The 20,508-nt window shown below is 36.7% G+C and overlaps 1 protein-coding gene across 4 annotated transcripts in view; it reads left to right on the top strand.

Annotated features, from left to right (window-relative positions):
• The first annotated feature begins 1,353 nt into the window (after window positions 1–1,353).
• TBC1D32 (TBC1 domain family member 32) overlaps window positions 1,354–20,508 on the top strand; it is a 78,582-nt gene continuing 59,427 nt past the window's right edge. For 3 of the 4 annotated variants that reach the window (XM_072333056.1, XM_072333058.1, XM_072333055.1), the window contains exons 1-16: window positions 1,354–1,492; window positions 3,410–3,564; window positions 6,560–6,721; window positions 7,521–7,698; window positions 8,312–8,383; window positions 9,458–9,583; window positions 10,471–10,549; window positions 10,692–10,792; window positions 10,880–10,941; window positions 11,397–11,541; window positions 12,107–12,166; window positions 13,391–13,490; window positions 13,774–13,911; window positions 14,845–14,937; window positions 15,183–15,325; window positions 19,486–19,613. In XM_072333056.1, coding sequence (XP_072189157.1) covers window positions 3,410–3,564; window positions 6,560–6,721; window positions 7,521–7,698; window positions 8,312–8,383; window positions 9,458–9,583; window positions 10,471–10,549; window positions 10,692–10,792; window positions 10,880–10,941; window positions 11,397–11,541; window positions 12,107–12,166; window positions 13,391–13,490; window positions 13,774–13,911; window positions 14,845–14,937; window positions 15,183–15,325; window positions 19,486–19,613 — 1,742 coding nt within the window. In that variant the 5' untranslated portion in view covers window positions 1,354–1,492. The remainder of the gene's footprint in view (window positions 1,493–3,409; window positions 3,565–6,559; window positions 6,722–7,520; window positions 7,699–8,311; window positions 8,384–9,457; window positions 9,584–10,470; window positions 10,550–10,691; window positions 10,793–10,879; window positions 10,942–11,396; window positions 11,542–12,106; window positions 12,167–13,390; window positions 13,491–13,773; window positions 13,912–14,844; window positions 14,938–15,182; window positions 15,326–19,485; window positions 19,614–20,508) is intronic. The other variant, XM_072333057.1, reaches the window with a different exon arrangement.

Raw genomic sequence — 20,508 nt, 5'->3', positions numbered from 1 at the left:
CTAGAGTTGCAGTCTGTTGTTTTGTAAGATAGTAAAGGCATGCTTAAAATAGAATGACTTTCAGTAAGGATTAGGAATCCATAATATTTCAATATCAAATCAAAATGCCTTTGCTCTTTTCTGTTTTGCATTTATTTGTAGGACAAAATCACGGTATGTGCCCATTTTGTAAGGGTTCTACCTCACTCTGGTTACGAAGCCAGGCCTCTATCCCATGGTAAAAGTTGCTCAGAAAGGTGCTGTAAACCCTGTCCCTGGAGACACCCAAGGTCAGGCTGGGCCAGGCTCTGAGCAACCTGACATAGCCATAGGTGTTCCTGTTCACTGCAGGGGAGTTGGAATAGTTGACCTTTATTAAAGGAGTCCTTTCTGTTGGAAATATCCAAATAATTTATCAGGATGGTATCTCTGATAGAGAAGATTTTATTCACAATTGCAATGGCGGATGTCCTGCAAGCAGGAGCGCTTGCAGAAAATAGCATTATGTCTTTTATGCCCCATTACCCAAAGCTTATCTCTTCCCCCCTGGTTCCTCACTGGTTGAGTACTTCAGGTTCATAACCTTCCTGATGTTCAACTAAATGTACGGATACTGGCTAAAAATAAATTTTTGCTAGCTAAACATAAACCGCTAATTATTTAACAACTGCTCACTAACATTTGGTCATTATTTCTGGAAATCTGTTTGACCTTGGATAGAGGTAAGTTTGGAAGGAGGGTAGAGGGGATGCCTGCCTGCTGCATCCCAACCTACGCACAGAGTGAGGCAAGCCAGCCTTGTGCAGAGGCCCTGCCTGTTTTGATGTTTAAGTATGTTTTTCTTTTGCTGAGGGTCTCCTATCCAAACAGAATAGCCTTACACTATGCTTTCTAGTCCATAATACTATACCTGTACTATTTGCAACGTTTAAAATCTATTGCTGTTTTGCAAGCAATAATTAATCACATAATTCAGAAACTATATTTCTAAAATATGCCACAAACATATATGGAATTTCTACTTTTTCACATCAGCTATTTCTAAGGACAAGTTACAAAATACAAACACACTGTGCTCTATTTCTTCAGATCAATTCCCCCTGTTTGATATCTAATGCAGAAACAGCATTCCATTCCTATGTGTCCAACTCAAATGATTGCATGACTTTAAGCTATACGGCACTGGAAAAGAGAAATAGTGATGCAAACTGGAGTAATATCACTGAACGCCTATGATTCTGATGGAAGACCTGCACAACACAGTGGGGCTGGAGATGCCAGAGACAGTCAGAGGTGAGCTCTCACATCCCCAGACAGGGACAGGACAGCAGCACAGCCCTCCGCTGCCGTGCAGGGAGGAGCAGGGAGCGGGCTGGGCCCTCCCCGTCCCGCCGGCCTCTCGCGATGTTGCTAGGGGCCCTGCGAGACTCTGCAGCGGGCGCCGCTGGTTGCTACGGGCCGCTACTTGGGGAGACGTGCGGCCGCCGCGGAGGGAGGGCACCGCCGCCCCGAGGTGACTGTGCAGGGCCTGGGGGTCCGTGCGAAGCGGGGCGGGGAGGCGGCCGATTCTGCTCCGCGGAGGGCCCCGCTATTGCCGCGGGGCCTGGAGGGGCCTGGCTGGGCCGCTCGGAGCTAGGGGCTGCGCGGGATTGGTGGTGCGGGAGGGGATTGGGGCAGGGTGTTAATCACAGTGCGGAGGGAACCTGGCGAGCTGTGTGATCTTCTCCAGACGCTTTGAAAAACAAAAGCTGTTTTGATACGTGTCATGAGAAATCTTGTTGCTCCTGAACCCGATGGGCAGTTAAAGTGATTGACGATAAGAAATGGGAGAGGTGGGGCTTCCGACAGTCTGTACTTCTGGGCTGGAATCGGTGATTTGTTGCTAAACGTCCGTGTTCTGTGTCTTGCTCAGGCAAAGGTTTATGTGAAATGTAAGTTACACAAGACATTTCAAAGGGAGCTGGAGATAAAACTGCAAAATTTCAATGATCTGTCTCCATGAATAATGTGAATGATACTTTGCAGGGATTGCCAACTGGTATTCAAACACCTACACTTCTGAAAATGCCTCCTGGATCTAAGTATCAAGGGAGTTTAGGGTATTTGTGTTTGTTTATTTTCCCTCCAGGTGTTTAGGATGATGTTAGGGTCAAAATACAAGATTTATGAGAGTGGTTTATATAGGCCTAAAGTGAAGTGGCTTTGATTAAATGCCAAGAGACTGTGAGTCTTAAAACAGAAGGACTGCAAACCAGGGAGTTAGAAGAATATTACAAAGGATGGGAGGTTTTTGTTTTTATTTTAAATTTATTTTAACACTGTTTCTAGTAAGATGCTTTTGTTGGCATTGTATTATGTTTGATCAAAATGAAATGTTTACCAGCTGTACTATTTGTGCCACAGAGAACTACAAACTCAGCTACCCCATACCTTTATTAAAGGATAACTTCTCAAATTGAAGCTAGATGATTGATTTTTATTTTATTTATTTATTTTTAAGTCCCATGTAGTGATTTATTACATTGTCACTTCCAAGTGTGCATATAGTTTATTCACAGGTGTTTGGAGCATCTTTTGATTGGCTTATTTTTTTTCCTAAAGTTCTCTAAATCTTTTTTTCTCAAATAGCTGAGATCTACATAATGTAGAGCTAGCATTAGGGATTGGAAATGTTCTTTGGCATATAAAGAAGTTTAAGCTGTGCATGAGTTTAGGCTTATTATGTAGTGAACTAGAAATTGAGGGGTTTTGTTTGGTTGGCAACCCTTGAAAATTGAACTAGAATGCTGTCTTCTGGACCTAACATTTATTTCCCACTTCTGCCGCTCTTTGTACAGTAGCTGAAGTGTTTAAATGGCAGGACTCTGTCAGGTCACTCTGCTGTTGATACCTTGGGGAAATAAAACATTTATGACAACTTCACCTAGTTCTTGTTACTTGCAAAAGCTCCCAGCACTTTCCATGACAGGCACTGCTCCAGCTCTGAGTAGAGGGATACAAAAATCTGGGCAGTAACAGTGCTTGAGTAGAAGATGAGAGACTTCGGGAGGTTTCTCATCAAGATAGTCATTACATCTGTGGAGTGTTTTTTTTTCTTCTCTAGTTATGGGGTAGTCTTCACACAGTTACAAACAAAAACAAAATAGTTGGAATTTTCTTAATTCCATTTATATATTAAATAAATATTTATTTAATTCCATTGCATTAAGAATGATGCACTAAGATAACAGAAAACCCATTAAAACTGATGTGGTTATATTGATTCCAGGAAGAAGGGCACTGTCAAATGCTTCCTGTTTGTTTTCATGTGTTTTTATAGCATCATCTCATCTTTTGATAATAGGCACAAAAACTGAGGGTTTTTGTTGCATCTTAAGGTAAAAAATAAAAAAGGAAACAAATTATTTTAATCTTAATTTACTTCTTACAGATGTCTCAGTTTACAAATGAAGATGAAGCTCTGTTACAGTCCATGCTTAGACAATTACTGCAAAGCGTGAAGGACAAAATCACTGGTGCTCCGTCGGTGGAATGTGCAGAAGAGATTCTCTTGCATTTAGAGGAAACTGATGAAAATTTTCACAAGTAAAAATATTTTTACTATCTTTAGCATTCAGGAGGGGGCAAAATATGTTGAATGTGCTATTCGTGGAAAATGTTTGCAGTTTATATCGATGTGTGAATGAATATGTATGTATTTTTCATAGGGAGACTCCTATCAGTAATCAGATCTCAGGAGCTGTTAATTTGGGGAATACAATGAATTCTGTCATTTTTTCACTCTTGGTGATACTTCATTTTTCCTATAATAATTTTGTAAGTTTCTCACAAGCAGCTCCTCAGTTACTACTTAATGCACATGCATTCGCATGGTACTAAATACAAATACAAACAGGAGTTCAGAGACGTCCTAGCTGAAGACTATCAGGATGTTTTTGACACTTGCGAGGCAATATAATTTTGTTTACCAGAATAAAGTAAATTTTAAAAAGCTTCCTGACTGCTATGTTTGTTCTGTGTGGCTTAGTTTACTGAATCTTTTGTATATCTTATCAGTAAGTTTCTTAAATTTACACTTTGCATAAGATGGAAATACATCACATTTTTTGTTAAGTCAAACATGAACTTCCACGGTAGTCTTACATGTTTGCTTTTCAACTGTGGAGGATATTTAGGATGCGTGTATGACAAGTCAAGGGAATATCAAGCTTAAATGATCTTAAAGATATTTTAATATGGACCAGAGTTCTGTGACTTGATTTGTCTTGAGAAAGCTGACTGCCTGGTCAGAACCCCTCAGAAATGGAGCTGCTTGGAATTTACTAAAATTTGTGTGGTTTTAACTTTGTGTTGTGAGTGGTAGAAGTTATGCAAAAGTAAGTGAAATAGTGAAATTTTATATAAACTCTAGTTTTGTCATTTTCACACTTTCATCCATTTGTATCTTTCTAAGATACCAAATGCTCTAATATAGATTTTTAGTTCATTTTAAATCTGTTTCATGATTTGTATCAATTCTTTTGTTAGAAGTCTTTAAGATTTTGAGCACCAAACGTGAGACAAACCTGAGAGTAAAGGAAGCTTGTTATAAATATGTCAAAATTAAAGATGTGTTTTTATAAGCAGCACACTTTCATTTAGAGGACATGTTATGACAAAATGAAGAACTTGACATTAATTCTGTCAATATTTTTATTCTGAAAAGCTACTAGAAGAATTATCAGGCTGAAGGGGGTAAAGCCTACAACTGGTGGGAGTAAAAGAGTAGCATCCCAATTCTGAACACTGAAACTATCGCATCCATTATTATTTCTGGTATGGTAAAACACTGGGATAAATACAGATACTACATATATATGAGTGAGGTTTTGACATAGAATTAATGAATGGGTTGTTAAGTGATGCTCTCAATACAGGATGAGAGCATTGCTTTCTGATTCTGGAATATTTCTGGAGGTGTTGGAGTCTTGATACGTTCATCACATACAGTTGTGTTGGTGGGTTTTCATTGAAGTTCAAGGAGGTCATATGGAGCTTTATGACTGAAACCATTAGGAAACTTTCTCCTTGACACTTATACCATCCATCCAGACTGCAGGCTCCTCTGTTAGCAGCGTGTGCATTTCCTTTGTTCTCTGTGTTCTCATTATTTCTGCCTTATAGTTACTGTGTGTCAGCATTTTTACCAGGTTTTGAGGCCTCACATTAACCTTTTCCACTGTGTTGTGGAAAAGAGAGACATAGGGTCCTCAGTAGGCAAATAAAAAAGAAATTTGAATCAATTTGAAGTTTAAATGCAGTAATAGAAATCAAGACTTTTTTGGTTTGGTAAATTTTTATTGTATAAGTATCTGATACAGTTCTGATACATATCAAATTTAAATATTGGAATTTTCTTTACTATTTTATTTTATTTTATTTTATTTTATTTTATTTTATTTTATTTTATTTTATTTTATTTTATTTTATTTTATTTTATTTTTTTCCTGCTGGAACTTCCTTTGTAAGACCAGCCAGATCAGTGTGATTTACCTTCTGCATGTGAAGAAGTATTTTTGAGATGTCTGAAACACTAGTTAGAAAATGTTTTTTAAGGTGCAAAAGGTAATGGTAAGATTTTGAGAAGGCATAAACTGTGTATATGTCAGAGTAAAGGTGTCACTTCGTAAGTGGATACAATGGAAATGTTATTGACAAAAAAAAAGGGGGGGGGAGGGGAAAGGAGAGTTTTATGAAATCTTACTAAGCGGAGAGTTGGACAATTTCATTATTGCAGAAAAGCTAGCCTGAAAGACAGAAGAATGCAAATAAATGTGTTTACATCTTCCTTGAAATGAATTTCCATTACTTTCCTCAAGAGAAAAATGAGATAGGAAGGGAAATAAGCAGGAAGTTGAGGAAAAAAAAATTAGAGTTGTTACTCCTGATAGAACATGAGATAGGCAATTCAGTGATAAAGTATGTATCATAATACAAGATAAAACTTCCTGTGCTGTTTTCTGTATCTTCAGTATAATGTGATTTTTTAATATATCCAAGAAAAGCAAGAACTGCTAACTTGTAACAGTTGCTTTTACACTTTATAGCCGTCCCTCTGTACTTACATGATAAAGTGGTTGGAGGAATGGAGCTTGATAATCTTTAAGGCTCTTCCCAGCCTAAGCCCTTCTGTGATGTGGTTTCTATGATTTCTGTTTGAATTTTTCTTACTGTAAATTTATTGTGACAAACACAAAGTAGTTACGGATCTGCATTTGATAAAATGAAAATAAGTCAGTGACATATTCATGATGCTCAAAGTAATGTGTTTGTTTGTTTTTTATAGCTTTACATTTGAGATTTCTTGATACTTTGGTTTTGTCTACAAACCTTAACAATTTGATACTATTCCTTCCTAGTTTATGTTGAATATTGAAGAAAATCAGTCTTTATTGTGTATTTTCACAGTTGAGGTTCATTCCTCTGTAAATCCTTACCTTAAAGTAAGATACCTATGGGGAAAGATGTTAATACAATGTTGTAAATGTTTGAGAGTGGTCGCAAAGTAATGCTGCATTTCAATTTTGGATGTTTGTTTCAGCTATGAATTTGTGAAATACCTTAGGCAATATATAAATAATACTCTGGGCCCTGTGATTGAAGAAGAATCAGAAAAATGTACTTCTATTCAAAATCAGACCGAAGTTTCTGGCTATGATACTCTTGTCCAACACGTTACTAAGAAGACGCGTGAATCAAAGCAGTGAGTATATGCATGTAATTCACATTTTTATTACTACTTGGTCTCTCTTACTCTTCTCTAAATGATAGGGACAAGGGATAATGGTTTTGAGCTCATAGAGGAAAGGTTTAGACTAGATGTCAGGGGGACGTTTTTAGAGAGAGAGCGGTAAGCTTCTGGAACAGGTTGCCCAGAGAGGCTGTGGATGCTCTGTCCCTGGAGGTGTTCAAGACCTGGTTGGATGGGGCCCTGGGCAGCCTGGTCTAGTACCAGATCTGGAGGTTGGTGGATGGTTGAGTTTGGAACATGATGATCCTTGCGATCCCTTCCAATCCAGCCATTCTATGATTCTGTGATTCTATGACCTGTGTTCAAGACCTTGAATCAGGATGGCACATTCTTTTCAGGTTCTGTTCAAGGCTTACAACAGGCAAACTGAAGAAACAAACAGTAACAATAATTAGAACTGATCTGTTGCCTCAGGCACAGACTTTCCCTTCAAATTATTCACATGGTTCCTGCTTAAGAACATCTCAGAATAGATAGGATTATACTAATGATGCTTTCCTTGAATGGTTTTAGAAGGACAAAAGAGAATCTTATTATAATTTCAAAATACAGTTTCCTGACTCATGAAGGATACCTGCATATTTTGTTGCTCATTTTGGATTTGCATTTTTATTTTCATCGTTGTTTATCCTCTGCATTCAGATCTAAGTAACGTTATGCCATATTCGCCTTAAGTGACCTAATTAGTTATGGGGAGTTTTTGAATTTGTTACCTGTGTGCTCTAATATGAAAATCCTCTTTACTTTGAAGTTACAGAGACATGGTGCATGCCTTGAAGAATGTCATGATGGTTGTGGTAGAGTCTTTAATTAACAAGTTTGAAGAAGATCGGATGTGTAATAAGGAGCTGGATAGTAAAACCAAGAAAAAATGTCAAAGTGATTATTATACAGACAACTGTTCTGACAGCGACTCTTCTTTCAATCAAGTAAATGCATTTTCTCTCTATGTTATGAAGTAAGCACGATACTGCAAAATTTCTGCTAGCAGAGACTGAGAGGCAGCCTTAGAGAATAATTAATGCTTCCTATCTTTTATATAGTTGAAAATGAATGAAATGTCATTCTTAGACCTCGAACTACTGAGCTTACACTAGCTGCTTGACCTTTAGACAGAATATACTAGAGATGAATCCTGTATACATATTCTGAAGTACCTATGCAAGTATTGCATAGACTAAGAGAATAGTTAAAGAAGTTTATTCAACTTCTTGTAATTTTACTTTAGAAGCCAAATAACATGTACTTTATTTCTGGACTGCTTCACTGTACTGTACTACATAATGAATTATCATGGGGCATTTTATGAAGATACAGGAAACTTGTAAATGAAGCAAAGAAAAATTCATAAAAGAAAATTTTATTTCTGTAAATTTACCTTTGGCCAAACCTCAGACATCTATACTAATTTAACATTAAATTCAATATTTTGAAGCTCTAATTATCAAAAGTAAATTAGATAGAGAAAGACTGATGATTTTAATCTTCTGCTATGCAGCTTAATAAAATACGCGAGTGTTCATTGTATAATGTGTGTTACAGAGTTATACATTCATGAGTCAAGAACAATTGCAGCTGCTTGTGGAAAAGCTTGACCCTATTCAGCCTAAGGAAGTAAGTTTAAAAGAAAAAATAAATGCTTGATAGAAGTTAATGTTTATGGCATACTGGAAAGCAGATTGCTATGTGAGCATTTGTATATACATAAGTGGAATCTTGTCTTGGTACATGTGTCTTGGCTTCAGTGCTGTAAGTGTGTGGCACTGCAGTATTTCATTCATCGTAACAATCTGTCTCAAAAAACTGTAGTTGCAGCAGGTATCTTATTTTTTTGATCAGGAGTTTATGTGTTATAGGTAAGCATTTTTAGTTTATAAAGAGTTCTTTTGTGAGAACTTAAGTTGAACCATGGTTTCCTACATTCATATCTTTTGGTCTTTTTGATAAATTCCATGTTCTTTGCATTATCCCTCTCAAGAGAGAGATGCCTGCAGATTTCCCAGCAACCCTAGTTGAAAGTGTAATGTCCAAGTTAGATGTGCCTTTCAGTGGCAGTGGTAATTTGGGTCTCTGACCTCCAGTGAGCTGCTGGTGACTTTGAAACTTGGAAAAACTGGTATAAATGTGATCATGTAAGCCATGTTTTCTTAGACACCTAGGTAATGCATCTGATTTTATTAAATACTGTTGAAATTTCATTTGATTTCAGTCATATGAAGTGACTAGAGATTACAGTTATCTAAAAATAAATATATATATATATTTGAAATTATTTAGGTTATGAAGCTGATGAAATCAGTTTAGTAATTGTATTTACAATTTTCCTTGTAGATTTTTTGAAGAACACCTAGGTACAATTGTAGTATTTGGTGGTGTTTTTCATATATTCCCTGATAGCAAAGTACTTGATGACAAACAGCAAATAAGACAGAAATAAATACATTCCTTTCATCTAGGGTTAAAAACCTAATGTTATAAAATGTTTTATTGTTTCATCAAATGTATATTCTTTTTTTCCATCTCACTGACATAGTGTTTTTTCCTAATCACCATGGGAAGATATTCTGGGACTCCTTATCTGTCGTACAGCCAAATCAAGTTCTTCCTTCCTCTGAATTAAATTGTAAATTACTTATTTGAAAGGCTGCTTTGGACAGACTTTTGTTGTCTATCTTTCTGACCCTTCAGGTTCGCCAAGAAGCATTGCAGATGCTGTGCTTGGCCCCTCCATCTGATGTACTTAACTCTGAGTGCTGGCCAAATCTGCGTAAGCACCTGATGATGTCTCTGTCTGATCCTGATGCAGTATTCAGTGTAAGTTAGTGTTCTATATGTAGTTATTAGATATGTAGCCATAGTCAACAGTGCTGAAGAAGAACAAGAAGTTGCACGCATATTATGTGTAGTCCAGCAAGGTCTTAAGACATCTGTTATTTGGGAATGTGTCAGATAAAGTTTTTGAAGCTAAACAAAGACCTGCATGGTTCCAATAAGTCTTGATTTAAAGGATTACAGCAGGACTTCAGTAGATTTTTAGACACCGCAGTACTTTTATGTGTTTTTTGTGATGTGTGAAGAGGTTTGAATATTTTAAAGGAAAGCAAAATGCTGGCAAAAATCATGTGTAAAACATGTCGTGTTAACATTTCCTATTTAAGTCAGGCATATAATCCATGATGATGAGAAAATAATACACAGAAATATGGCACAGACAATGAAGAGGAAAAAATACAGTAGCTCCTTAAAGTACTTTCAGATTATTTATTATGCCAATTAAGCCTTTTTTTTTACCCTTCCGCTTCTGAATTTTAAAGTGATTTTCAAATAAACAAATGTTGCCTGAGCTGCCATCATGTTTTAATTTAGAGGATCTACGGCTGTTTTGTTTTAATGCTGTTTACAGTCATTGGCATGTTTAATGACATAAAAAGCATTAATGTTAACAGAAAATTACAGTAATATTTGCCAATCAGCTACTTTGTATCTTAATGAGGCTTTGCTTTGGTGCTGTCAGTTGAAGTGTTCAGGTAATGTTTCTAGTGTACTGGAGGTTTCTGTGGTTAGCAAACTATATAAAATATACTTCAGATCTGTAGAGATAACAGTATGTTAAGAATAATGCCACTACATATTGCTTATTGCACAATACTGATACACAGTTCTATGGCTACGTAATGCATTGCTTGCTTTTTCTTTCTTAGGAGAAAGTTCTTAGGTTTTATGCAAAAACATTTTCTTCATCTCCCTTTAACATGACAAGAGAAGTCTATACAAGTTTAGGTATGTGCATTAAATCACATTTTCAAATTTGTGAGTCATGTACTTCCTGAAAAACATTTACCTTCTACTGTGAAACTGTATAATGACAGCTTTGCCACTCTTGTAATGGAGCTGGCCTGTTTTCTTTTTGTTTTCTTTTTAGCACAGCATTTGGAGCTTTACTTCCTTTCTGGAGAATATTCTCTTCATATTTCATCAGGTCTGGATGTATCTAGTGCAGATGTAAACCATATACTTAAAAAGGTATAAATGAACTTTTCATGCCTTTTGTCTTTTTTGTTGTTACTGAAATATCATGGATAATTTTAAAACATATAATACTGTTAACAGGTTCGTCTGCTAAATGAATACCAAAAGGAAGCTCCATCTTCCTGGATTCGTTATCCAGAAAAGTATGTAGCCTTCAATAATCCATTGTTGTTCCTTAATGTATATATTATTTTTGACATATAATTGCATGCTTGTAATTCTAACACTCTAAAAGGGTACACAAAGGAATTGTCAGTGGAAAGGAATAAAAGAATAAATGAACAGTGGAATAGGGTAGTTGCATAGGAGTGACCATGGATCCATGCTATATTAAGCTGTTTATTAAGCTTTCAGAATGTCTTACAAAGTTACAAATGTGACATTTTGTCCTTACAAAATATGTAATTTTTTAAGAAATATTCATTTCTTTTTTAGTTACGTAAAGAATCAGTGTCCTTACAAGACTGAGTTAAAGATAGCTTAGTTGATACTTGTTTTACGTAAACAGCAATGATTTACAGTAAGTTGTGGTTTAGAGAACTATTGATAGATTTAAGTGATTTTTACTTTAATTTTTTTATCCTATTTATGTCTTAAGGTACATGGAGGAAATAGTGGAGAGTACCTTGTCACTGTTGTCAGTAAAACATGATCCTAATCATCCTGCCTCTTCAGACTTCTTAAGTCCAATCTATTTCTTGGCTCTACTGGATATCAAGGCTGTATGGTTCAAAAGGTGGACGGTAAGCAAAAAGAACGCAAAAGAAAAGCTCACCAAACTTACTGATTTCAGGCGTATCTTGAAAACTTTGCTTAGTACTGATACTGTCACAGACCTACTGGGACATTGATAACAAGCTATAGTAATACAAGTAATAAAATAGTAATAAAGGAAATCTGGGTTTCTTTAGGCATTTAGGTCCTTTGCTGTTTGACACTAGTCCCTCTCTTTCTCAGGAGTACTGTTTAATATTAAGCTACACAAATTGTCTGCTCCAATGTATGCTAGAGATTTTTGCTGTCTGTCATTTTTAAACATATAATTTGCAATTTACTCAGCAGCATAAAACATATAAAATACTTCAGCCTTGTTACTGCTTTTCTGTTATACTATAAGTTCTGCTGCACGTTCTATGCAGTTTTCTGATCTACTGCAAACAGAGGCCAGGTTGAATATAATATTAGTTTAAGCAAGCTGGAGTTCAGTGCATTGAATATATATTGTGCACAGGATAATTTTGACTTCTTTGATTCAAAACTAAAATTTATGTATTTGTAATTGACACTACTTCTTCTGTGTAATTTTAGCATGCACATTACAGCAGAACAGTGATACTTAGGCTCTTGGAAAAGAAATATAAATCGTTGGTAAGTATTTCCAAAGGATATTTTTACACGTTTCTTTTTGCTTTTTCTTTTCTGTGGGAGCTGTTCCATGTTCATTGTCTAGATGATGCTCTGGGCAGCCATCATGGCAACCCTACCCATGGCGGAGGGTTCGAAACTGAATGATCTTTGAGGTCTTTTTTCAACACAGGCCATTCTGTGGTTCTATGAGCCACTTTTTTTCCCCTAATTTTGTCTTTGATCATATGTTCCAATTTTTAATACAGAGATGATACTTGACCTGCTCTGAGTAAGTGGAATTTTGAGTGCTTTATTGCAAGTGTTTAAGTAGGATTATTATCTGTTAATACCGTACTTTGCATCCTTATTTATAATTATTTCTGTCATTGTATAAAAATAGAAAATGTTGCATGAAAAAATGCAATAATAACTCCCTGCTGAATTTGGATTTAAAGTGATTCAGAAAAAAATCATATTCTTGAAAGTGTCATATAAACTGTTAAGGGTTAAAAGTATCAGCAAGTTGAATCGAATGGCTTGCAGATAAAAGATTATGACAGGAAGTCCATAAGCAAGGTAGTTTTGTGTGATGTATGAGCATAGAGCAGGGTGGTTTTGGATAATGGTGTGAAAGTAAAGATGGCAAGGTGTTTTTGTGCTTTGTGCACATCTCTAAGTTTTTCTTTGTCAATGTGAAAAAATCAAGAGATCCAAAATGTAGTGTCTAAATATAGTTCTTTTTTCATGTGCTATATTGTGTTTCATTTCTAACTCTGTGGTGATAAATTTTCAACTTTTATATACAGTGATTGTATTATGTGAATGAATAATACATAATGAAGCTGGAAGCACAGGGTAACCACCCTGAAGTTTTAGTAAATGTAATCTCAAGGAAGTTTTTCGCATATATATAATGAACATCTTCCGTACTAATCATCATGTGGCAATCGTGGATTGTTATTAACTTCTCAAAATGCTTACATGTTCGCCATATTCTTGTTTGTAGATTTGATTCGATTGATTTAGCATGCTTATACAGCTGAAGCTCATGTTAATGTGTTTTAATAGCTGTGTAAACTTTTGCATCCTTTCTTTTACCCTTTTCAAAGCCCTGAAACATGAAGTAGCTTCAGTGATGTGAATTTTTACATTCTTTTATTAAGGGGCAATACTAGGATACCAAAGTAAAGTCATTTATTGTAAAACGATGAGTATTGTGTTATTATGTGCTCTTTTCTCCTACAGATTAATGCAGCTGTCCAGCAATGCCTTGATTATTTTGAATTTTGCAAGGCAGCAGTTAGTAAAACTTCCAGAGTCAATGACTTCTCTCAGCAGCATTCTTGTGAGTCTTTTTGCATCTATTGCATTACAAGCTCATGCATTCACATTCTCAGTATCTTTGAGCATGCTGCCTCAAGAAGAAAACATCCTGCTTATTCTTTTTCTTAATTAAATGTTTGATGTCTAGCTTTTGAGAGACCACTAGTAGTAGCTGTTAATTATTTATACTCTCTGTGTACATAAAATGGTATGTGTATATTACAGATGCATTATAGGTAGTAGCCACCTATTGTAATGTAAATTAATAGAGTCAAGTACTAATTTTGTTGTTGTTGTTGTTGTAGATAATGAGCAGACGTTTTTTTATACGGGATCAGATTTGCAGTACATCTGTTTTGTTCATTCACTATGCCTGTTAGGCAGATTGTTGATCTATAAGCAAGGCCGAAATCTCTTTCCAGTACAGCTGAAAAACAAAAAAGGTAAGAGGAGAGGTGAGGAAAATGGAACCTTTTGAGCCACAGTATATTTTTACGTACATTTTCCACTGCAGTATTGTAGCTGTTACAGGCTGAGGTTCAGTTTTAGCAGTTTGCCAAACTTTGTTAAAAGATTACATAGATAATTTTCAGCTTCAGCACTGTTTTTTAATCTTTGATGGATATGGTTGAATAGAGCAATTTTTTTCCCCAATACTTAAAATATATATTATAATAATATATATTAATTTCATGTTGAAGTGAAGTTGGATCAGTCTTTCTAGCTATGAGTGATATCTTTTGTCAAGGCAGTTGATATAATTGATTGAAAAAAGAAGTACTTGGAGATTTCTCATGTGAAACAAAAGCAGCACTTCAAACTAAATATAATTTTACCAGTTACTCTGGGTTTGACTTAATTATATAACAGTGTAGAGGAAATGATCAATAGTTATGGAGCAGAGGTGTTGGTAAGGACAGGAGAGATGAGATGGAAAAGCCCTTGGAAGTCCAGAGAAATCTACACTTAGTGATACACAATGTGGCAACAGTCGTAGCTTTCCATTACATTAGTATCTCTATTAATCCAATATAGAATTAATTGCATTTCTAGATAGCAGTACTTATGCCTATTAAAGATTTTTCGTAGCTCCAACTTGAGGATAAGACCTTAAGAGACCCACTGTAGGACAGTTGTGAGTAAGGAATATCCACTCAGTGAATAATTTTTTCATTTATATATTGTCTGTATAACTCCATTTAAGCAATGATTTTGATGATGCTTACTTTTTTGCTCTCCCCTGCAAAAGCAGCAGTCTCATCCTCTGTGTTCTAAGTGTCCTCTGCTTCATGGATACCAGCGCTTTCCTCACAAATTTATAAAACTGCAGTCATACTAGAGTTTCCAGAGTGTTCTTTTCTGTTTTTTTTTTACAGATTGTGTATCCCTAACTGATCTGTTGGTATTATTTACTCAACTTATTTATTACTCTCCAAGTTACTCAAAGGAGGCTTTGACAGCACATACAGGTAAGTGTTTTTAATATATGCTAAAATGTATAATAGTGAGACCTCTGTTAACATTTAAAGAAATAATAACTTGAGTCTGTTCGTTGTGCAGATATTAATCTTCCCTTTCTCTATAACGTTTTCTCCCTCCCTCTAACTGCTAGAACATGGCTTAATGAAAGTGTTATTTATATAGCATTTACATAGGCTACTTACATATATTTATGGAACTTAATACATACATTCATAATTCTTGTGTTTGCCAGACAATTATTCTCCAGCAAGTCTTGTTATGGAGATTCTGCAAGTTTTTTGTGATCAAACAGGGTGTGCTGCTGACTGTTTATACACGGATGCAGTGATGGATGCCCTACTTGATCCTCTTCGAAGTTTACTGAATGGTACAGAGGTTTGTAATAGTCTTCAAAGTAATTTTTAAATGTGTAGTACATTTTTTGTATTTTTTCGGAAAATATATGTTGTCAAGTGGTAACTGCAGTACTATTTTCTGTTATAGTATGCCTTAGGTAGTATATGTTGTCGTTGTCATTTAACATTTAATGTCATTATCATTTGTCAGATGGCTTTCTTCGAATTTTGTGAATAGTAGAAAAAATTGAGCTGTAGTGAGACCATGCCCTTTGGAAGCATTTTTTTTTTTCCCTATGCTTTTTCCTATTTTACATGTTGTCTTTCTGATCCACTCTGTGCTATTTAAAAGGAAACTTGCTTTAATTGATTTTTAAATTTGTCTGAGAACTTGAGAGGAAGAGGTTAAAAAAAATCTCTGTAAGAACTGTATTAATCTTGTGAAATACTGTCTAACTGTAAGTACTTGAAATTTAGTTGAACTTACCTGACAAGGTTTAAGTTTCAGCCTATCCTGTTGTTTTTGTTTTGACAAGATTTCGTTGCCTTAGGGACTATAAATCTCAAGAAAGAGAAATTGAGGACCTGGATCTAGTGTGCATTAAGAGTTCTCTCTCATGTCAGTTCTCTTAGCTCTTTTGCCAGTGTCTGTACTGAGTTAAGTAGCCTCACTTACACGTTTTATTTTATAGTTATGGATACTTTTCAGGATTAACACTTCAAATTGTTGTGATTTTATTGCAGGCTGCAAAAATGTAGTGCAGATTTTTTAAAGAACTAAAAATTGTTAAACCTGAATATACTTTAGACACCAATTATCAAATTTAAAATAGAGTACTAAGATGATAACACATGAATTGGCTGAGATGGAGGGCTGGATAATTCTCCAAGCAATCTCTATTGTCACACTGGATTTTAAATTCTAAATTCTAATCACATTCTAAAGCATAACAGAGAGACAAATGTATACACTAGTAATTTTTTAGTTGGTAAGGTAGTAATTTAGTCTTGAACAGCTCTTCCTTTTTTCTTTGTTTATGTGATACCCAGCTGTCACTCACAGGTAGCTGAATTCTCACCAACTGTAAGAAATCATGCAACTTAGTAACTGATTTTTTTAACAAAAGAGCAAGTCTTATTCAGGAATATTTAATGCCCAAAAGCTGTAGCATGCTGTGCATGTATTGTGAATCTGAAAAGTGCCACGTTTCTTCTAATAAAGGTACAAATTGTTTTGTATCCAATCTGGCAGAGCAACAACTAGGAAAGACTGGTAAAGTCAGGGTAGTCCTTTCTCTTCTACAAGAATTGTGACTGTTCTTCTTTCCCAAGCAAACCATTGGTGCTTTGTAGACACCCATGAATCATCCAACTTTGCAATGAAGGATGTGTGTCTTAAATGCTGGATTGTGTCTGTCTCAGACTCAGGCCTGCAGCCACATACCTGGGTTTCATTTGAGAATGGAAAGCCCTGGAGATGCATTCAAGGCTCCTTAGTTGCACGGTGGGCCAAATGAATAAACCCTTGTGTTATTTGGGCCACACGTCTGCTTTAATTAAGAGTAAAGACTTTACCTGTTAAGCAGTGTGGTATTGTGTACCTCCAGTTGAGAGAGAAATTTGGTGACTATGAGCAGGAATTGTCAGAGGGATTTTTTTGTGAGCAATAGTTTTGACTTTGAATCATGTAGTCTCTGAGTTCCTGCTGAAGCATAAGTACTATGAAAAATAGTATTCACATTGAAAATAAAGTACTGTGTGTTTTTGCTTGCACAGGGAAGCAAAATAGTACTATTCCAAAGAGAAAGTGACAGCATAGTGTTTTCCTTCTTTAAAATTCTTAACAGCCAAATGTAGTAATCTAAAAATAAAATGTCAGTTCTTTTAACCCTCAGTTGTATAGGTAATTTTAACCAGAAAAACCAAAGTCCTAATAATATATATCTCTGATGACATTGACTGCTGACATTAATGGTAAATTCCTTAAATTAGAAAGTAATAAGACTGTTTTTCCTTGGTGCACTATATAATGTGTGCCCCCAGTGGCGCAGTGGTATAAGCTGCTGCTTGCGGCACCGGAGGGCCCTGGTTTGAATCCCCCCTGTGGCGCAGGGCGTAGAAGTGCCGCTTCACTACACAGAGGGCTCGAAACCCGGGAGTTGGACTCAATGATCTCTAAGGTCCCTTCCAACTCGCACGATACTATGATACTATGATGATACTATGATAATACACAGATCTTCCTATGAGAGAAAAAGCAGGAGCTTTTGCATAGCAGCATGAAAATCCCTTCTCCCATGAGTCCAGCTTTCCTTGATGAATAATAGAAGAATGGAAAGGATTTTGCACAGTGGACTTCACCTTTAGGGTAGTGGTGCTCTGCTCTGACATACTAAGCATTTAATAAATGCCACTTGGAACAGCACTCCCTCTTAGCTCATGTTTGCCTAAAATTGATCTCACTGTTGACTCTACCCTGGTTTCTTGGGTACAACATCTGTTTATAAATCCGGGTAATTTGAAGCTTCTGGATGGGAGAGACTCTGGTTATCTCTTGACTGTATATTCACAGAATCACAGTAATTGAGGTTAGAAGGGGACCTCTGGATGTCTTCTTGTCTAAACAGGGCTACCTAGAACTTCTTGCACAGGACTGTATTCAGATGGCTTTTGAAACCCATTAAGGAAACGCTACAACCTCTCTGGGCAACCTATATAATTGCTTAGTCACCCTGAGAGTAAAAGAAAAAAGTTTTTCCTCATAGTCAGACTGAGGTGTACAGACAGGAACAGATTTGGTGGCCACATTTAAGATCGTAGAATAAAATCTGCAGAATCACAGCTTCTGTATACTGACAGATGCTGAGTACATTTCCTCCCTAATTATCTTACCCCTGAGCTTGGCTGCCTATGGTTAGTGTCAGCTTAGGTAATGGGGTGAATCCTTGAAGAGAGATGTTTGAGAAAGCTCTGTCAGGAAACCTCAGCAGAGAACCCCCACCACCCCAGTCTCAGCAATGCAGCAATGTGGCTGCTAGTAAGCCTCAGTATGGACTCAGTCCACCCTCCTCTTGGAAAGGTTTTTAAAGTTCTCATCCCTCATTTCCTGCCTGTATTGTGTTGTAGCAACACTGAAGCCATGCGTCCCATCAATTTGAACCCCAATCCATAGACAAGGCTTGACTTGTTTGAGCTCAGATCTGCCTTGTCACTGTTGGGTTTCATGGTTATCACTGGGCTGTGACTAATCCTAATTGCCATTGGCTCAGCCTCCTGACTTAACCTCAGATCTCCTTCATCTCAATGGAAGGGATCTGAATTGTTGAGTGAACATGGTTGCCATCACAAACCTGATCTACTCCCTTTGCTTGGGTGTGGAAGGACTGCCTACCTGTCTGATGGAGAGCCTCTGCCTCTGGTTGCCTCTTCAACGCTTTTATCTTGTATTTTTCCTTGCAGAGCAACTTGTGCTTGGTGTTCCCTGACAGGATCTTTGTGTGGAGTACTTGTGTTTTGCTTGTCTACCATTATAATAATAAATTCATTTACTAATGAGTAATGGCCTGTTTAGGATCTGTTCAGGTAGGACAATCGTGAGTGATGGTACCAGACCAAACAGTCTGAATCCTAGTGGTAAAAGCTCAGGCCCTCTTTGTTAAAGCTCTGTTGTTCAATGCTCTGATGTGAACAAGAAATTGGCAGGTGACTTGTTTTGCTCCAGCAGGGAAGGCTTCCTCATGATTACAGAGCAAGTGGCTGTTTAGGCTTACCACTGCCTAGATATGAGTTGGATGCAAAGGATGTGCCTGTGCAACCGGAATTCCATGTCTTCCCAAAGAGTCTCTAGTGCATATGCAGCAAAACAGTACTTAGTGTGTTTCTCACCTTGACTCAGATACTAGATGGCTTATCAAGAATCTTTCCACGTTCATTGTGGGAAAAGAGTTTAGAAATGTCTGTTCTTTGTATTTTGTAGTCATTAGACTTCTTCCATAATCATTAAAAGTGGCAATTACTGCCTTCTGTGATGTAGATTTTTATGTGATGGCATTTGAGCATAGTCTGCTTGCCTTTTGTTTAAACCATTGAGCAGACATCAGAAAGGTGACCTTCATTCAGATTCTGCATATATAAGCCAGACTTGAATAAACAGCTTTTACTAAAGCAATGAATTTAAAACTTTTTTTGGCTCCCAAACAGGTATATATAAATTGCCCAGAAACCACTTTAATTGATGTAGCTGATATTTTGGCAAGGATTGCTGCTGCAGAAGATGGTCTTTCTGTTCTTCTTTATGGAGGAAATAAAAACTCTGCAAAAGAAAATAGGTAAGAAGACATGAGTGAATAACATTAGTGAGAAATTTAATGAATTGCAGTAGTCTTATAAAGAGAAACTCAGTTTTAAAAATTTATTTGTAGCATGTTTTGTTTGTGTTTGAAGTAAAAATATCTCATTATCAAATAGGAAGTTTTCAGAGAATGTATAAGAGAGATATTTATGTGTGTAACCAGGTAAAAAAGGACACTTCTAAGAAATATGTGGGTTGCTCCAAAAGCAATACCTCCTAGTTGTTTCCATGGAAACTAAAACAGATAAACAGAGCACAGTAACACTATTTGATAGACAAATTCTTAGCTACAGAACTCTAAATTTCAACACTGTCACTATGATTAGCTATGCATTTTCACCAGCAATGAAAAAGAGTCTGCATGCTGCACTTGTGAAGGTCTGCATGGCTGTATGGAATGTGGTTTGTCTTTCACACCGCTGCTGCCACTGCTGAAACACACTAACTACCCACCATCTCACTATGCAAACATCCACTGTTTTGTCTCCATAAACGATCAGCAAGCATTGTTGAATGGCAGTGGGTGCAATATTTTCCACATGGAGGAATCCAGTAACACACTTTTGCTTCATACACACTTCCATATTGGACACCATTTTGTCAGACTGCCCCTCTGCTGCCGTCTGTAACAATGCAACAGAATGTGGTGGAATGCTGATGGGAAGGTTCAGCCTCTAATGTCATAACACTAGCATGTCTCTGACATCAGTGGCCAACATTATAAGAAGATAGGAGGCATTACCTCCTATCTTGTGTGCCTCCGGTGGCACAGTGGTAGAATTGCTGCTTGCAACACCAGAGGCCTGCGGTTCGAATCCCCCCTGTGGCGCAAGGGGCAGAAATGCTGCTCTGCTACACAGAAGGGCTCGAAT

Source organism: Excalfactoria chinensis, chromosome 3 (genome assembly GCF_039878825.1).
Source record: "Excalfactoria chinensis isolate bCotChi1 chromosome 3, bCotChi1.hap2, whole genome shotgun sequence".
NCBI lineage: Eukaryota > Metazoa > Chordata > Aves > Galliformes > Phasianidae > Excalfactoria > Excalfactoria chinensis.
Note: the sequence above shows the minus strand (reverse complement) of the source record. Positions and strands in the feature narration are given on the sequence as shown.